This window comes from Oenanthe melanoleuca, chromosome 4A (assembly GCF_029582105.1).
Source record: "Oenanthe melanoleuca isolate GR-GAL-2019-014 chromosome 4A, OMel1.0, whole genome shotgun sequence".
NCBI classification, from domain to species: Eukaryota; Metazoa; Chordata; class Aves; order Passeriformes; family Muscicapidae; genus Oenanthe; species Oenanthe melanoleuca.
This window is the reverse complement of record NC_079338.1, coordinates 18,929,073-18,944,383: the sequence shown is the minus strand read 5'-3', so window position 1 is coordinate 18,944,383 and position 15,311 is coordinate 18,929,073. Positions and strand designations below refer to the sequence as shown.

The window sequence follows — 15,311 nt, the reverse complement described above, 5'->3', positions numbered from 1 at the left end:
TTTTACCTCGTTTGTCACTTACTTCCACCTTGTCATGTTTTTTCAGGGCACTTCTGTGCCTCATAAAAATGTTTATCTTGCACCTATGGATTGCTCCCCTCTGGTACACTGCTGGGCTCTGGGAATTCTCTGCATCATGTGGTGGAAAAGCCCCTGTAAAGTAACAAAAGAAATTCTGTGTCTGTTGCACCCTTTAGTGGAAGTTTATTCACTCATGCAAATATTTTGACCCATTAGTCATCACTGTAGGATCCAGAAACCTCATCTTAATGAAGATAAGTAATTAAAATTAACAGTTCTACCTGCAGTTCCCTCATTGCCTGACCTGTGCTTTGTCAGTCTTCCTCCATTGTTACTAGGTGGGTATGTTAAATGAATTCACTGTAACAATCCACTCAAGCCCTTCTTTGGGCAGCCTTGCTATGGCAGGCAGATGGAGAGGAGATGCCTTGTCAGTGCAGACATTTCCCCTGGCACTCTGGACACTGTTCAGGAGCTTCTGGGTGTAGGTGAACAAATTGCCTTTCACCCTGCAAACACTGTCTGGAGATTTAGGACCTCACTCAAAGCCTTTTGAATCCACCAGGATTCTTTCAGCTGAGGCCACTGGGCTTGAAATAGGACCCGAGAGGGATGGCATCCTCAGGGGCTCTGAGCCTTGCTGGAGACATTGGTCACCTAAGCCTGGGCTCAGGAGTGAACTGGGGGAAGAGATCTCTGCTGCTGAGCATCTCCCTAATTCAGGGAACAAGACAGAGCCTTGGGAGATGGAGGTTTGCCTTGGAAAATTCCAGCTGCAAATGAGATGCATGATTTTAGGAATTAGAATAATTACCCCCTGGAACAGGTTCCCAAGGGATGTGATATATTCTGTAGCACTTAGAGTCTTTAAATCACATTTGCATGTTTTTTGGAGCGGCATGCCTAGTCACTGAGAGTGAGGGGCTGTGCTGGGGGAGTGCAGTGTGGCTGGGCTGACATCCTGGGCTGGCTGGGCTGAGCAGCCTGGGCTGGGCTGGGCTGAGAATCTCGGGCTGAGCAGGGCTGAGCAGGCTGGCTGGACTGGGCTGAGCATCTTGGGCTGGGCTGAGCAGCCTGGGCTGAGCTGAGCATGTTGGGCTGGGCAGTGCTGAGCAGCCTGGGCTGGCAGGGAGCAGGGCAGGATCTCCTGTTCCTGCATGGGCTGAGCTCTGCTCATCCCTGGGGCACTGGGGTTTGGCACGTCCTGGAGAAGAGCTCACCAGGAATGTGCAGAGCTGAGCAAGTAACGCTGGGGATGATTCAGGAGCCAACTCCCCCAGCCAAAATCTGCCTTCTCCTTCCAAACACACAGTCCCTTCCTCTGAATCAGATGTCCCCAGGCGCTGAGCAATCCTGGCTGTATCACTGTTTCCAGGACCTTCCCTCCCACCACTCCCTGAGCGATGAGAATTTTTTTGAAGATCTCATTTCCTGGCCTTTCCCTTTCATCTCTCAAAACAGCAAGTAAATGAACAGCCCTTTAGTTTTTAGTTACTGCTCTGCACCCAGTGAGCTATCAGAGGCTGTTGACAATGAATTTCCTCTTTTCCATGCTCCTGCCTGCAGGATTTGGGGAGATAATTCATTTGGTCCTGGTGCTTTGTCAACTTTCAGCAGTTGTAATTGCCTAATGATCAGTGCTGGTGCTGCTGTTAAGCCTGTTAAAACTTTGTCCTGCTGAACAGCCAGACTGTGCCTGTCTCATCATGTTGTGCCTGCTGTGCTGGCTGGGGCTGCCTTTGATGCTCCCACCCTGGCCCCATCTTTGGCTGCTGCTCCCACCCCCCTCAGGGGATGGATGCCTGCAGCAGGGTGCTACCCACGCTGAGGAACTGCACCTGGAGTTACAAATAGCTGCAGAATCATCCCACAGAGAGCCAGATGCTTTCCAGGGTAAATCCCTCTGACCTGTGCCAGCCCCAAGGAGCCTGGAGCTGGTTGGTGAAGGTGGTCTGGTGTCTGTGCCCTGCTGGGGTGGGTGAGAGCAGCTCTCTGGAGGAGGCTGTCACTGGTAGGGCACAGCTGTTTAGCAACCTGCTGCCATTTCTGCTTTTCCATCTCTCTTGTGCCTTTTCCACCCTCATTATAATTTTTTTAGGGCTCTAATTGGCCGCATTTCACACTATCTCCTCTTTTGCTGCCCATCCGAGGTGCCCAACTGGCTGGTGCCATCTCTGGAAGCCCCTGTCGCTCATCCAAGGCTGGCTTTTAATGGCACACACTGAACATCAGTGCATTACCATCCCTTTTCCAAGAACAGTCTCCATCCACTCTTCTCTCGTCCCCCAGTGCCTCATCCAATTTAATTAATTATACTTAGTATATTACGCATCCTGTCAAAGTTTTTCCTTTCCGAGGTTTAATGGTTTTTTAATTCTAATGCATGCTGCATGTGTAAGTGTTTCAGCAGCGAGCGAGCAGTGGCAGGGAGGCAGCATCATGTGTGCTGCAGACAGCCAGGGTGGGGAGGCTCCAGCAGAATTCTGCAGGACTGTGCTGCCTTCCCTCTGCATCCCCCTCCTGGTGCTCAGGGGGAGCATCAGGCTGATCCCAGGCTGGGTTTGGGGGGACCCCACTCCTCGTGGTGCATCTCTGTGGAGCAGGAGCCTGGCTGGAGGCTCAGCTGGACTCCAGGGTGGTGAGCTTGGCTCTTCTCCTGTGCTAGCTCTGAAAGCACCAGTTCCATCAGCCATTCCAGCTTTGCTGTGTCCCTCTGAGGAAGGGCTGTGTTGGGTACCAGACTGATCAGGTACCTCTCGCTCTTTATTTCCCAGTCACACTTAAAAGGTTTGGTCAGGAAAGTGGTGCAGGAGGAATGACTTTGTGGGGTCTTACACTGACTAGCTTTGGGTATTTCCAGATAAAACCTGCTCAGACTAAGAGGGTTGTGGGTTGGTGGTTGTTTTTTTTTCCTGCCTGTCAGTGTTGCAAAGTGCTTAGGTTTTGAAAACCCAGCTGGGCTCTGTCTGTCTGTAGCACCATCACTGGGAGTGACGAAGCTGTGGTGCAATTTAGCTGACAGCCCTGTGAACTGGGGCCAGGAGCCAACACAATCCAGCCTGACCTCGGGGCAGTGCTGCAGGAATGTGCCTCTGGAAACCAGAAATCCTGGGAGGCTGTGCTGGCAGCAGCTGGGGCAGAGCTGGAACAGCCCGTCCTGGGGAGCAGGGACCTCCCAGCTCTGCTCTGCAGCCACAGCAGGGCTGTGGGACCATCCCAGTGTGGTGTGCAGCACTCAGAGTCACTGCCCAGGTGCCATGGCTTGGCAGAGCTTGGCTGGGGGGCTGGAGCTGTGGAGCTGACTGTTTTCGTGCAGAGCTTGTGCAAGTCAGGCAAATACAGTTATTTTCCATTCCTGTTGTTCAGTGATCTCCCTGTGGCTCTGCTACAACCCCAGCCATATTCCAGGGCTCGTTCTCCATCTCACCCCCGTGGTTGTGGGGCCAACAGGATGGGATGGGGTGGGACAGGATGGGACTCCAGCTGGATTGCTGCAATTCAGCTTGTCCATGACTCACAGGTAATTTCCCCAAGCTTATAATGAGATTTTACATTTAACTGTTGACCTTTTAGTAGTTTTACATGCATGTTTATCTGCCCTCTGGATTAATGAAGGTAAGCTTAATTGCCAGAATGAAGTTTCATCTAATTAAATGCATCAGATTCTCAGACTTTGGCAATTCTGCCATCTCTTGTGTTGGCCCTGGGGCTGGTGTAACTCACAGCTGGCATTTCCCTGGCATTGCCATTATCCCTTGTAGGTGCTGAGCCCTCTCTGTAGCTCCATGCAGAGAGAACAGGAGTGTCCCTGTGAGTCCTGGTGCTGGCTCAGACACTCTTGGGTGCTGGAACTGTACAGCAGCTTTTGTCCCCGTGCTGTCCCAGGTCCCTGTGGGACTTTCTGATGCACCCACCCCCCATGGCAAACATCACTTCAGAGTGAAGATCCACCAGTGTGTAAAAACCCCCATGGTCATCTGAAAAGGACTGAAAGTGGAGCAGCAGGGAGGGGATAATGCTGATCTCCAGGGTGGAGGCGTCAGAGGTCAGTTCATGATGAGAGATGGCCAGCGACCAACATTTCGGTTTTTTGAGGAAAGGCGTAAAATTCCCAGCTCTCTGCTGATGCTGGGGAACGCCCCATTGTGCTGGGAAGCCTTCCAGCTCCCTCCACTCTTCAGAGCTGCACACTTTTAGGAAGTACAAAGAGCTTCTCATGATGTTTTGCCTTGTGGGTACGTCTATGATTAATTCCGTGCAAGCATTACTGGTGCAATAACAATACTGAAGGTCCTAAAACTGAAAAAGGAAACACATTTGGCTCGTGCTTCATACACAATCACTTACACTTAAGCTATTGATGGTTGATTGGGATCTGTAGACTGCTGGGCTGGTGCCACTGGGTTTCTGAGCGTTCAATGGCTGGAACAGACAGCGAGGCTGTAGGTTTTGGCAAGCTGTAGGTCTCATTAGTCAGGCTGACTGTATCTGACACGAGAGATTCCCATCCACCAAGATGAAGCTCACTTCCCTAGGCTTTGGCTGACATCCCAACAATATTTACATGAAGGACAACAGAGGATCAGTGTTAGATTAAGGCTGTGAGTTTCCAGTAGGCAGACAGTTAAATATTCTATTGAAATACTCTTTTGATTATTTAGATAATAATGAAGTTTATGCATGTCCTTGAGAAATCTGGGGAAAGGCGGTTGTTTTATGCTAAGCATGCAAAGATGTGTTTAATCTTGATAATAGGAGTAAATTATGTATCAGCGTTTATAACCTCAGCTCCTTTATTTCTCACTTGTGTGTGGAGCCACCAGAAGCCTTGCAGGGAAGGGGGAGCAGTGCTGGGAGGGGGGCAGGAGGAAGGGCAGGCAGCCTGGCCTCCACATCCCTGTGGGAACAGGATGAGGATGGGTTCTGTTCTGTTCTGTCCTGGCCAAGGGAGGTGCTGGTTGAAGTAAGACATGAACCACTAGCCCCCCGAGGAGAGGGCAGTGATGTGCTCTGGCAGCACTGGACCAGGAGTTGGCCCAGTACAGGCATCCAGGAATTGCTTCTTATCTCCCCCAGCTGTAATTTCTGCTTTGTTGGATTTTTATCAGAATCGTTGAGTTGCCATTTTCTGACCGATGCCTGGTTTTGAATAGGACAGAGTAATAATTTGATTTATTGCTGCTGTTGGAATGTGGCTGCCTGGCTGGTCCTGCCTTACCCTGACAGAATATGTGAATTTGCTTCGTCTGTGACAATAGCAGAGAACAGTAACCTTTGGATTAATTTGTTTTAGCGACTAAAGCCCCATTAAATGGAAGGCAGCTGGTGTCAAGGCATAAACGGAGACAAAGTTTTGCTCCCAATTGTGGGAAATGTGTTTAAACAGACTAGAAATGCTTCCATCTCTGCAGGGTATAATATACTCAAATGGTTGCATTAACATGAAAAAAGTATAAGGAAGAGTGTATTTAGGACAATCCCTCTGTATCCAGTGCTAATGAAATTGAATTCCAGTAATGAAGTCAGGGTTGTATTCTGTGCCCGTGCTGCCTCAGCAGTGATGGGAGTGGTGCCCATGAGTTGTGGAGCAGTAATGGATCAGGATGGAGAGCTCCATCAGAGCCCAGAGTGCTCTCCTCTCCTCTCCCAGGCTGGATCCCACGTCCCAGACCTGTTAGGATGCTAATGAGCCCTGTGTGGAGGCATGGTGCAGCTCCAGAGGTGGAATCCCTGCTGCTCAGGGGCCAGCACCAGCTCCACAGAGCACTTAAGAAAGGGATTAATTGGAGTTTAAATGGTGTGTTCCGCCGGCCTTCTGAAAGGGAATTAATTTTTCCTTGTGAATGAGGTGGGGATTGGCCTGTGGTCCTGGATAAAGGGGAGCAGCCAGCATTAAATTGCATTCCAGCCCATAATACCTTCTGGTCTGACTCTGCTGCAGTGCATGTCATACCCACACTCCAGCTCCTCCTGCTTCTGGTGATCGCCTCCTTCCCACAGCCTGCTCCTCATCCCAGAGGCATCAGGGAAAATCCTCTGCATCAGGTCTGTCCTCCCCCTGGGCTTGCAGCTGGCCAGGCACCTGGGTCTGTCTGTCCTTCTGTCCTCATTCATAGAACAGGGACAGCTCTGCAGAGGAGAGGGAGTTATTTATTAATGATAGTGCAATGGCCAGCTCCTGGCTGGTGTGGATCAGTGGGAGTCCTCTGCTGACCATTCCAGAAGCACTGCCCATCAGCTGCATGCAGCCATGGGTCCTTACCAGCAATAAATTAATCTAAATCACAGCCCTCGTTTCATTAAAATAATTCCAGTGCTTTGTCCAAGCACTACTGACCTTCTGTGTTGGGACAGACAATCCAGGATTAAAAACACAGCATTTTTAGCGTGCATAAATCCTGAATAATGGTGGAAGAGAGGAAGAGAAGGGCTTCTTGTTGCAGTAGAGAGCATTTGTCAGTGTCCCTGGTTATTAGTATCCTCTGAGCATTGTGCAGGGGAAGCCACACCAGGATTACATTGCTGCACTGACTGGAGATTTCTCATTAGGAAAGGCGAGGAAGGCTCTGTAAAGCCCATAGGTCAGAAATACAATACACTATTCCCCACCTCTTGTTTCCTGATGTTATGCTATTAGAGGAGATAAGGGAGAGGTGCAGAGTCTTAATTTACAAGCGAATGATGAGCCATGGCTGGGGACTGTTTGTATTTTGCTGGAGCTTATTATTTGACCTGGAGTGTAGTGGGGTGGATCCCAGCCCCTGAGCTGGGAGCAGCCACTCCTGTTGGGGTTCCACTGGTGTGCTGGGGGTGCTGGGTGCTGCACAGGGGCTGGGGACAAGCCTTGCACCTTCTGCATACACTCCTGAGAAAATGAGGATGCTGGAGTCGAAAAGAAACCCCCAAGTAGCTGGAAGAGGAGTGTTAAATAATGCAGTTGCTCATTGTCCATGAAAGATGGCTAACCATGAGTAAACATCCACAACAGTGTTTGATCCCTTCGTGTTTACTATTTATTCATATTTATTATTCATAAATTCTGTCACAAATGTTGGACCCGCACCCCAGTGAGACATTTGCATTTTATTTTAAGTTTGATCCCCCCCCGCCCCTCAGTTTCATGAACTGAGATTTAATGATTTGCTTTTCCACATTGCTCCCGTGCTGGCTCTCCCTGATTCTCCTCTTCTTGTTTCAGGAAGAGATTTCTAACATGGAAAAGTGATATTTGAATAGATTCCCCTAAGGCAATCAATTTACTTCTAATTTGTCTGGAACTAAGCTTTTCTTTGTTGCAATGAGAAAGGATTGAAACTGCTGTAAAATTTATTAGCTTCCAGGAAGATTTTGAAATGAATTTTTTAATGATCGTGCTGTTTGCTGTACCCAGGAGCAGTGTCATCATGATTACAGTATAATCATTTGGTTGCTGAAGAAACACTGAAATATGGAGCTGGAGCCAGGCTCCTGCACGAGGGGACCTGTGGCACTGGCCAGGTGTGGGCACTGCCCAGGTACAGACATTTTCTCTGGCCTGGGGTTTTTGGGCTGGGGATTTTGGGCTGGGGCTGCTCAGCACGACTCTCACCTGCCCTGTGCAGGTCCCAGCAGTCTGGGATTCTTCCAGTCTCTCTTTTTCTCCCCTTATTTCTTGTTTTCAAGCAGCTCCTCCTCTCCTCTTCTTGCTCCCCGTGTGATAGCACAAATGAGCTCTACTTACTCACCTCAGCAAAGCTGCTGTGACACGGATTGGATTGAACTGAGCGCCTGTTTGGAAATGGGAACTCCAGGGACTATTGTCATCGCCCAAATTGCACCTTAGATTGTGTAACAGCACATGTCATCTGGCCATTTATCAGGAATATTACATTGCCAGGCTCTTGCACCTTGCTACGGTTTAACTCTGTCTCTTTGGCCAGCGCTGCAGTTCCTCTGGAGATAATTCAATTGCTCTGAGAGCACCTCGTGCACCAGCTCTGTGTTGATGTGCTGTGGGTGTGGCTGTTGGACAGGAGACTGCAGGACTTTTTCACCATGAACATTCTTTAATCCCCCCTGTAAGAGGGAAGAGCCCTTGCTGCAGTGCCCACCCCGTGCCCTCCTCCTGGGCTCTGGCTTTTGTGCATTGTCCTGGTTTCAGTTTGGAACAAGGCAGAAACACCAATTTAGTGTAGTGGTTTTGGTTCACCAATCTGAAATTTTCCTGCTGTGAGATAGGATTAGGAGGGAGGCAAAACAGGCTCAACTTTGTCTCGCCTTTGTCAGGTACAAGGGAGACTGCCCAGGTAGAAATTGCAGGAAACCTTTACAAACCACCACAGGCATCCACCCTGTGTCCCTGCTCTCCTGACCGAGAGCTTGCACAGTGCATTGGGAAGTGCTGAGGGTCTTGGCTGGGTGGGGGATTTTTCTCTCTCCCACCAGGTCTTCCTGCAGCTGCTGCCTGGCTGAGACCTACAGCAGTTGCCTTTGTGCTGGTCTTCTGAGTTGCAAGTAGAGCTCTGATTTGGAAATCTGGAACTTAACATGGATTTTGCTTTACTTGCTTTACATATTTATTCCAGAGGTGGCTGTGGATTTTGTGTTATTTCATATTTGCTATGCAAGAGCTTATGTTTAGTAATGAGTTATTTTTTCCTGCCAAATCTGACTTCATGATAACTGCTCACCTCTTGATGAAAAGGCTTTTGCCAGGATGTTTTGTACCTGGGCAATATTTTAAAAGTGACCCTGCCCTAAGGTGCTCTGAAACAAGGTTCTGGGTTTGTGCTGGGTGAGGGCAGTCTGGCTGGATTTGGATAACTGGAAATTTGGAAATTTGTCTGGATTTGGAAATTTGGATATAGCTGCAGTGAGACCTGACTGGGCAGAACTATCCCCTTGGTGTGTGCAGTGTTCTCAGCTCCTTAGAAAGCAAAGCTCAGGTCACACCCTAAGCCATGGTGGTCTCCATCTCAAGCTGTGCTGTTCTCAATCCCCAGGCCATGGTGGTCTCCATCCCTGTTTTTGGCTGCCAGGCTCTCACCATGTCATGTGTTTGTGATGGTTATTACCTGGGCTTTGCTCTGTGCATCAAGAACATTTTGTCAGTGCAGACAGTAACACTTGTATTGACTGGGGCAGGTTTAGGGCTGTAAAAGAATATCCTGTTGTCCTATTTCTGATTGTTAAAGCAGTAAAGAACAAGACAGAACAGTGCAGTAATGGGAATGTGAAGGTGAATGACCATCCTGGGTGCCATCGAGGCTGGGTGAGTCAGGCTGAGCTGCAAAGGGCAGTGCCAGCAGCTTCCTGCCTTGCCTCTGCTTGGGGCAGGAGGAGGATGCAGGGATCAGCCCTGGGGGCACCCACTGGAGGAGCTCAGACCTGCTGTGCCTGCCTTTGGATCTGGGATAGCAGGGAATGGTGTTGCTTGAGGCATAAAACTAGTATTTTATATTAGCTGCAGGGCTGAGACAGTGCTGGGTGGGTGGGTAGCTGCAGCTCCCCGTTGTGCCATGGAGAAGAGGCTGCAGCAGGGGCTCTGTGCTGGTCCTTGTGGCTGCTGCCAGCTCAGGGCTGCTCTGGGCAGCCTGGACACATGTTGTCCCCGAGAACAGGATGGGTTCTGGCTGCAGGGCAGGGTCTCAGAGCTGAGATATGTGCTGAGCACAGGAGCAGAGGGACAGAATGTGCCATGGAACTACTGTTGTCTCAGGTCTGTGGGTGATGGTGACTTTCTCTCTGTCAGCCTCTTTGAGACTTGTTAACATTCCCTCCCTAATACAAAAGATTGAAACAGTGCAATTTAGTGTAATGCTTTTCAGCTCCTTTCCTCCCTGCATTTCAGCTGCTGCAGGTTCTGGACAATGCTGATGTCCAAAGCTGATCATGCCCCTTGCAGAGGCACCAGGCCAGTGCTTTTTAATGAACTGCTCTTAAAGCACAGGTGCCTTTCTAGGCTTTGAGGAATATCCCCTTGCAGTAATCAGGGAAGTCCTCCCATTGTTCTTAGCTGTAAAATGTGCCAGTCTGGAATAAATGGGTCAAGACAAGACAAACCTGCCTCTGGGGTGAGGTTTGCCTTGGCTGTGGCAGTGCCGTGGGTTTGGGGCTGAGCTGTGCTGCTGGGCAGGGCAGGTGAGGATCAGCAGCTCCCCTGTGCTGGACCAGCCAGCCCTGCACACTCCCAGATCCAGCCTTTCATGTTTGTGGAGAGGCTGAAGTGATGTGTGCTCCAGCAACACGCCCAAGGTCACACAGCACAATAAATCAGTGTCTCATCGGGGATGAGAAGCCAAGATATTTCTGTAGCCCCTCCAGCCATCACCAAGTCCTCTGCTATCACAGCCAGACTACACAACTTTGTATGCCTGTAGCACCCTTTTGAAGTTAAGCTGTGGATAAATAGGGAGACAGCAACATTTTCTGGGCATTTTTTCTTTTTTTCTTTCTATTTTGCTCAAGTACTTGAAATTAACAGAATCAAAGTATAAGATCATGGGCTTTTAGAGCTCAGTGCTGGTTGTTCTGTGTGTAGGGCTCAGGGCATCCTTCTCTCAAGCTGCTGTAAAGGCAGCTGCCAAAAGCCAGACCTCCTCCCCTCCACCCAGCCCTGCTCCACATCACTGGGTTGCTGCTCTGATGTAGAGAAAAAGCTGATGTTTTACCCATATATTTTTCAATTAATTGGCTTCTTCTCTTTTTTTTAAAAAAAACCTTTCTTGGTGTTTTTTTCCTTTTTTTTCTTTTTATTTTTTTTCTGAGGTCTGCCTTTTTACTCGTTTATTCTCTGTAAGTGTTAAGCTGCTCATATTTTGGTGCATTGTGTTATGTGCTGAGAATTTTTATCAGCAGCCCTAGTGCTGGCATGTGGTGGAAATACCAATGTGTCTGAGGATCGGAGGTTATGCACACAGATGTACAGAGCATCAGAATGAATGGTTTGCAGAGGGCTGGGCAGGAAACCCAGGCTGAGTCTGCACCTTGGATCCATCAGAGCGAGCATGGGCTCGTGTGGCTGATGCCATTAGAGCCCCACTGCTGCTCCCAGTGTGTGCAGCTCGTGGCAGGAAGGAGCCACGTCTGTGCGTGGGGAAAGGTTGTGCTTTATGAGGGCCAGCTGCAATTACAAGCTCTTATCAAGTGAAGGAAAAGCTGAGACTGAAAAGCAGCCAGGATCCTGCGGTGTTCGGCAGGAGCCACGGTCGGGTGCTCAGCAAAGGCTGGGCACGGTGAAACTGCTGAATTTGATTTCCAGCTTTGCACTTGGCTGAGCCTGGCTGCTTCCCCGAGCCCTGGTTTGTCCATCTGTGGTGTGGGGGTGAGGCTGTGCAGTCCCCCGGGATTGACTGACAGTGCAGGAATGCAGGCAGGCCCTGGGAACGAGGGTTTGCACTCGCCTGGGAGCCCTTGGAGCTCGGCATGGAGGGAGAGGGTTAAACCACCAGTCCATATTTCAGCACTGTAAAGTGGTGTTGGGACAACGGCCCCAAGTCCAGAGAAGGAATCTTTATTGCTCCTGTATGAATAAAGCCCCAGCACTGGAAATGACACATTTAATCTTCAGTGGAGTGGACAATCTTGGAGATTTATAAAGCCTCTGTTGTGTGAGAGGTCAGTGGGGATTAAGCAACAAGTTCAAACACATATACAGCAGAACCACAAAGAGCCTTCCCTCCTCCCCCTTTTCTTTCCTCCCTCTGTTCCTTACCCCTCTCTGCAAAAAGTCAAGCTTAAATGTCACGTCAAACCAAGCTTAAAACATGGTGGCTTTTCACACTGGCCGCTAAACCCAGGAACCACTGGCTCTGAGGGCTTGACACACAGACAGCCCTGTTGTGATGGATTTGCTGCCCTCACTCCTTCTCCAGGCTGCTGTGCTGGTGGTGACAGGCGACACACAACCTACTGGAAATTAAACTGCAGTCTGTTTGAGGTGGCTTTTACAGGTACATCACTGCTGCTTGGGAAGGGGCAGAGCACAGCACCCAGCTCAGCGTGGTGTCCCCCAGTGTGAGGTTAAGGACCTCCAGTGCTCTGGGCACCAGCTTCGATGGGTTCTCTTCTAAAATGGGCGAAGCAGCTAATAGCTGCTAAAAGGTTATTTATTGCAGAAAGACATCAGTCTCAAAACTCACAGTTACAGACATCAAAGTCCATGCTAAGTTTTGGTGTAAAGTCCCAAACAGAAGTAGAAGCTGCTCTTGTCAAAGGTCCTGGGAAGCTGATGTTGCTGTGGCAGCTCCTCTCTTCTTCTTGGGTGTTGATGATGACGGTGAGCAAAAGCAAAAAGAAAAGCAATGGCAGGAAAAGCAGAAAAGGCAATGGCAAAAAGCACCAACTTTCCCCAATACCAACTCTTACATAGAATCTTCCCAACAAGCTGAGACACAAACTCAGACCAGCACTCCTTATCCTATTAGAATTCCAGTTTCTTAACACACAAGGTTATGTATAGACTATGCATACAACCTGTCTTGTTCCATCTAAAAAATGTCAGCAATATTCTTGCTAGAGCTCTAGTATGTCTAAGTACTGTCTACAACTGTGGTCATGGAGCCTCCACTGAAAACATTAATGTGTTTTTCAGCCTTCGTTAGAACTCACACTTTGATATCTAAACCATGTACTTACTAAAAGCATTAGAACTCATACTAAAACTTACTTACTTATCCTAAAACTTAAACTTACACCAAAACTTAGACTTACACTTAAACTTCTACTTTATGTGTGAGTGGTTTAATATACTTCAATGCATCCACAGGCTTTAATTCGATCCCTGCACTCTGATTTCTGTCTGAAGGATTCAGAGACCCCCGACTCACTGACTCAGGGATGGGTGTCTGGGTGAGTGTGTGGTCACTGCCCCGTTGACCGTGCCTTGTGTTTCCTCTCCCAGAGCAGAGCGAGGGTTTCCACTGCCGGGAGGAGTGCCGCATCCTGGGCCACTCGGACCGCTGCTGGATGCCGCGCGGCGCCGCGCCCAGCCGCGCCAAGTCCCCCGAGCGCGGCCGCAACGTCATCGCCCTGTCCATCGAGGCCTCGGCGGCGGACGCGGAGCCTTACGCAGACTGCGGCACAAAAAGGACCTTCGCCACCTTCGGCAAGGAGGGCGGCGAGCCCGCGGCCGAGGAGCGGCCCGCCAACGCCAAGGCCAAACGAACGGTGGACTCGGCCGCCTGCAGCCCCAAGGTGAGCGGCGCCGTGCGCGAGGCCGGCAACGGCTGCGAGGCCGTCAGCCCCGTCACCTCGCCCCTGCACCTCAAGAGCCCCTTGGCCAAGCCGGCCGTGCCCTACGGCGCCGGGCACTGCCGGGAGCGGGAGCCCTTCGGGACCGGCGGCCCCTCGCGGCCCAGCGAGGCCGAGCCCCGCGGCGCGGACAGCGAGGGCGGCGGCCACGAGGGCAACCCGCTGCTGCAGGAGCGCCGGGAGCGGGACAAGGACTCGCCCGGCGCCCGGAGACTGAAGGACATCGTCCTCTGAGGAGACTGAGGGACACTGTCCTCTTTGGAGAGTGAGGGACACCGTCCCCTGAGGAGACTGAGGCCACCGTCCGCTGGGGAGGCTGAGGACACTGTCCTCTGAGGAGAGTGAAGGGCACTGTCCTCTGAGGAGAGTGAAGGGCACCGTCCTCTGAGGGGACTGAGGACACCATCTTCTCCTCTGAGGGGACTGAGGACACCATCTTCTCCTCTGAGGGGACTGAGGACACCGTCCTCTCCTCTGAGGAGACTGAGGGACACCGTCCTCTGGGCGGCACTCAGCACTCGGCATGGGGCCGAGCACGAGGGACCGCACTGCTCCCGGCGCAGATTGTTTTTCTCGCTTACCAATGGTTCACAGATCGCTGTATTTAAAAGCTTTCCCTCGATGTGTTGTTGATAAATGGAGCTGTCGTTGGTGTGACAATCCCACGTGTCTGAGGGGCGGCAGGGGTGTTGTGATTTTTGGGAGGCGGCGGGTGGCGGGAGCAGAGGCCAGACCCCCCTCAGTCCTCAGGAGCTCTCGGCATCCCCTCCTCGGAGTTTATATATTTTTATATCTCAAAATGAAGATAAATTTCCATTCCTTGAGAGAATTGAGTGGCAAATTCCTCACTGGGACATCTTTAGTGACCACCCCGGCGGTTTTGTAGTCTGGACAAAGTAGCGGCTGTTTCTTGTGTGGGGCTGTCAGAGTGACAGTCGGGTGAGTTCCAGCTCTAATTCAGCCAGCACGAGGTTTGTTTGTATTTTAAGGTGTTGGTGTTTTGCTATGGACACCCCTGCATTTATGAATCCTTTTGCTGTCACATACTTACCTGTACTATTATTGTATTTGATATTGCAAATTACTGTATGTCTAGTGATGGCAAAAGGCTTTCAGGCTTAAAAAAAAAAAAAAGAATAAAAAAAAATAAGTCACAATCATCTTACTTAAACTTTGGGGAACCTGCAGTTTGCACCCTGGTGGAGCAAGCGCTTCTTCCAGCCCCCACCATTGCCTGCAGCCCCCCCTGGCTCCTGCAGGAAAATGCCAGGGCACTGTGGGAAGGCATTTTTGGGAAAATCCTGCCTGGATTGCAATTGTCGGATGCACTGTGCTGAACTTTTCCCCTTACCCGTTTCTTTTGCATAATTTCAAGGCAATGCATGGAAAGGTTTTTGTTGTTTCTTTTTTTTCTTTTCCAGAATTGGTTATTTTGGTTTTTTTCCAGTTCCCAGATTTAGATATCCCTCGCCTCCAGTCATTTCCAAGTCAAAGAGATGGAATTATTTTAAGAGATCTAAATTACCTCCTCAATTAGACACACACACTTCCAAGTCAGCGTTTCCTAGCCATGATTATGCCAAGAGTGTGTATGTAGATATGACATCATGGCATGGATTTGAGACTGTTCAATTTCTTTCTATCCCTGCATCATAAATAAGTACGGAATGAGCAATAGTGATGTTAATTTAGGGGCAGACAGGTGATATGTAACAACGCTACTAATTCAATTAATGTGCCTTCTTAATGGAGAAAAAATTAAAGCAATTCTTTATTTTTTCTCATAATTAAGGACTTTTTTGTGTGGGTACAAATCTACTCATATAAAATTGATTTGAAAATTGAGCTACTTTAATAGCCATTTTGTAGAAGGGAGAGAGGGAAGGGATTCCACAGCTCTCTGCTCTCTTGCAGTGATGATTCCTCAGTGAGGTATGAGTAAGGTAGGAGAATTTCATTTAGTGTATTATTATTATTATTATTATTATTATTGCTATTATTATTAACCCTTCCCTGAACAGATTTTTCCTACCCTCAATAATGTTTCCTAGAATTTAAAA

At 49.6% G+C, this 15,311-nt stretch overlaps 1 protein-coding gene across 3 annotated transcripts in view; it reads left to right on the top strand.

The window, feature by feature from the left end:
* PCDH19 (protocadherin 19) overlaps window positions 1-14,401 on the top strand; it is a 55,132-nt gene extending 40,731 nt beyond the window's left edge. For 2 of the 3 annotated variants that reach the window (XM_056491542.1, XM_056491539.1), the window contains exon 5: window positions 12,902-14,401. In XM_056491542.1, the coding sequence (XP_056347517.1) occupies window positions 12,902-13,485 (584 nt within the window). In that variant the 3' untranslated portion in view covers window positions 13,486-14,401. The remainder of the gene's footprint in view (window positions 1-12,901) is intronic. The other variant, XM_056491541.1, reaches the window with a different exon arrangement.
* The last annotated feature ends 910 nt before the right edge of the window (window positions 14,402-15,311 follow it).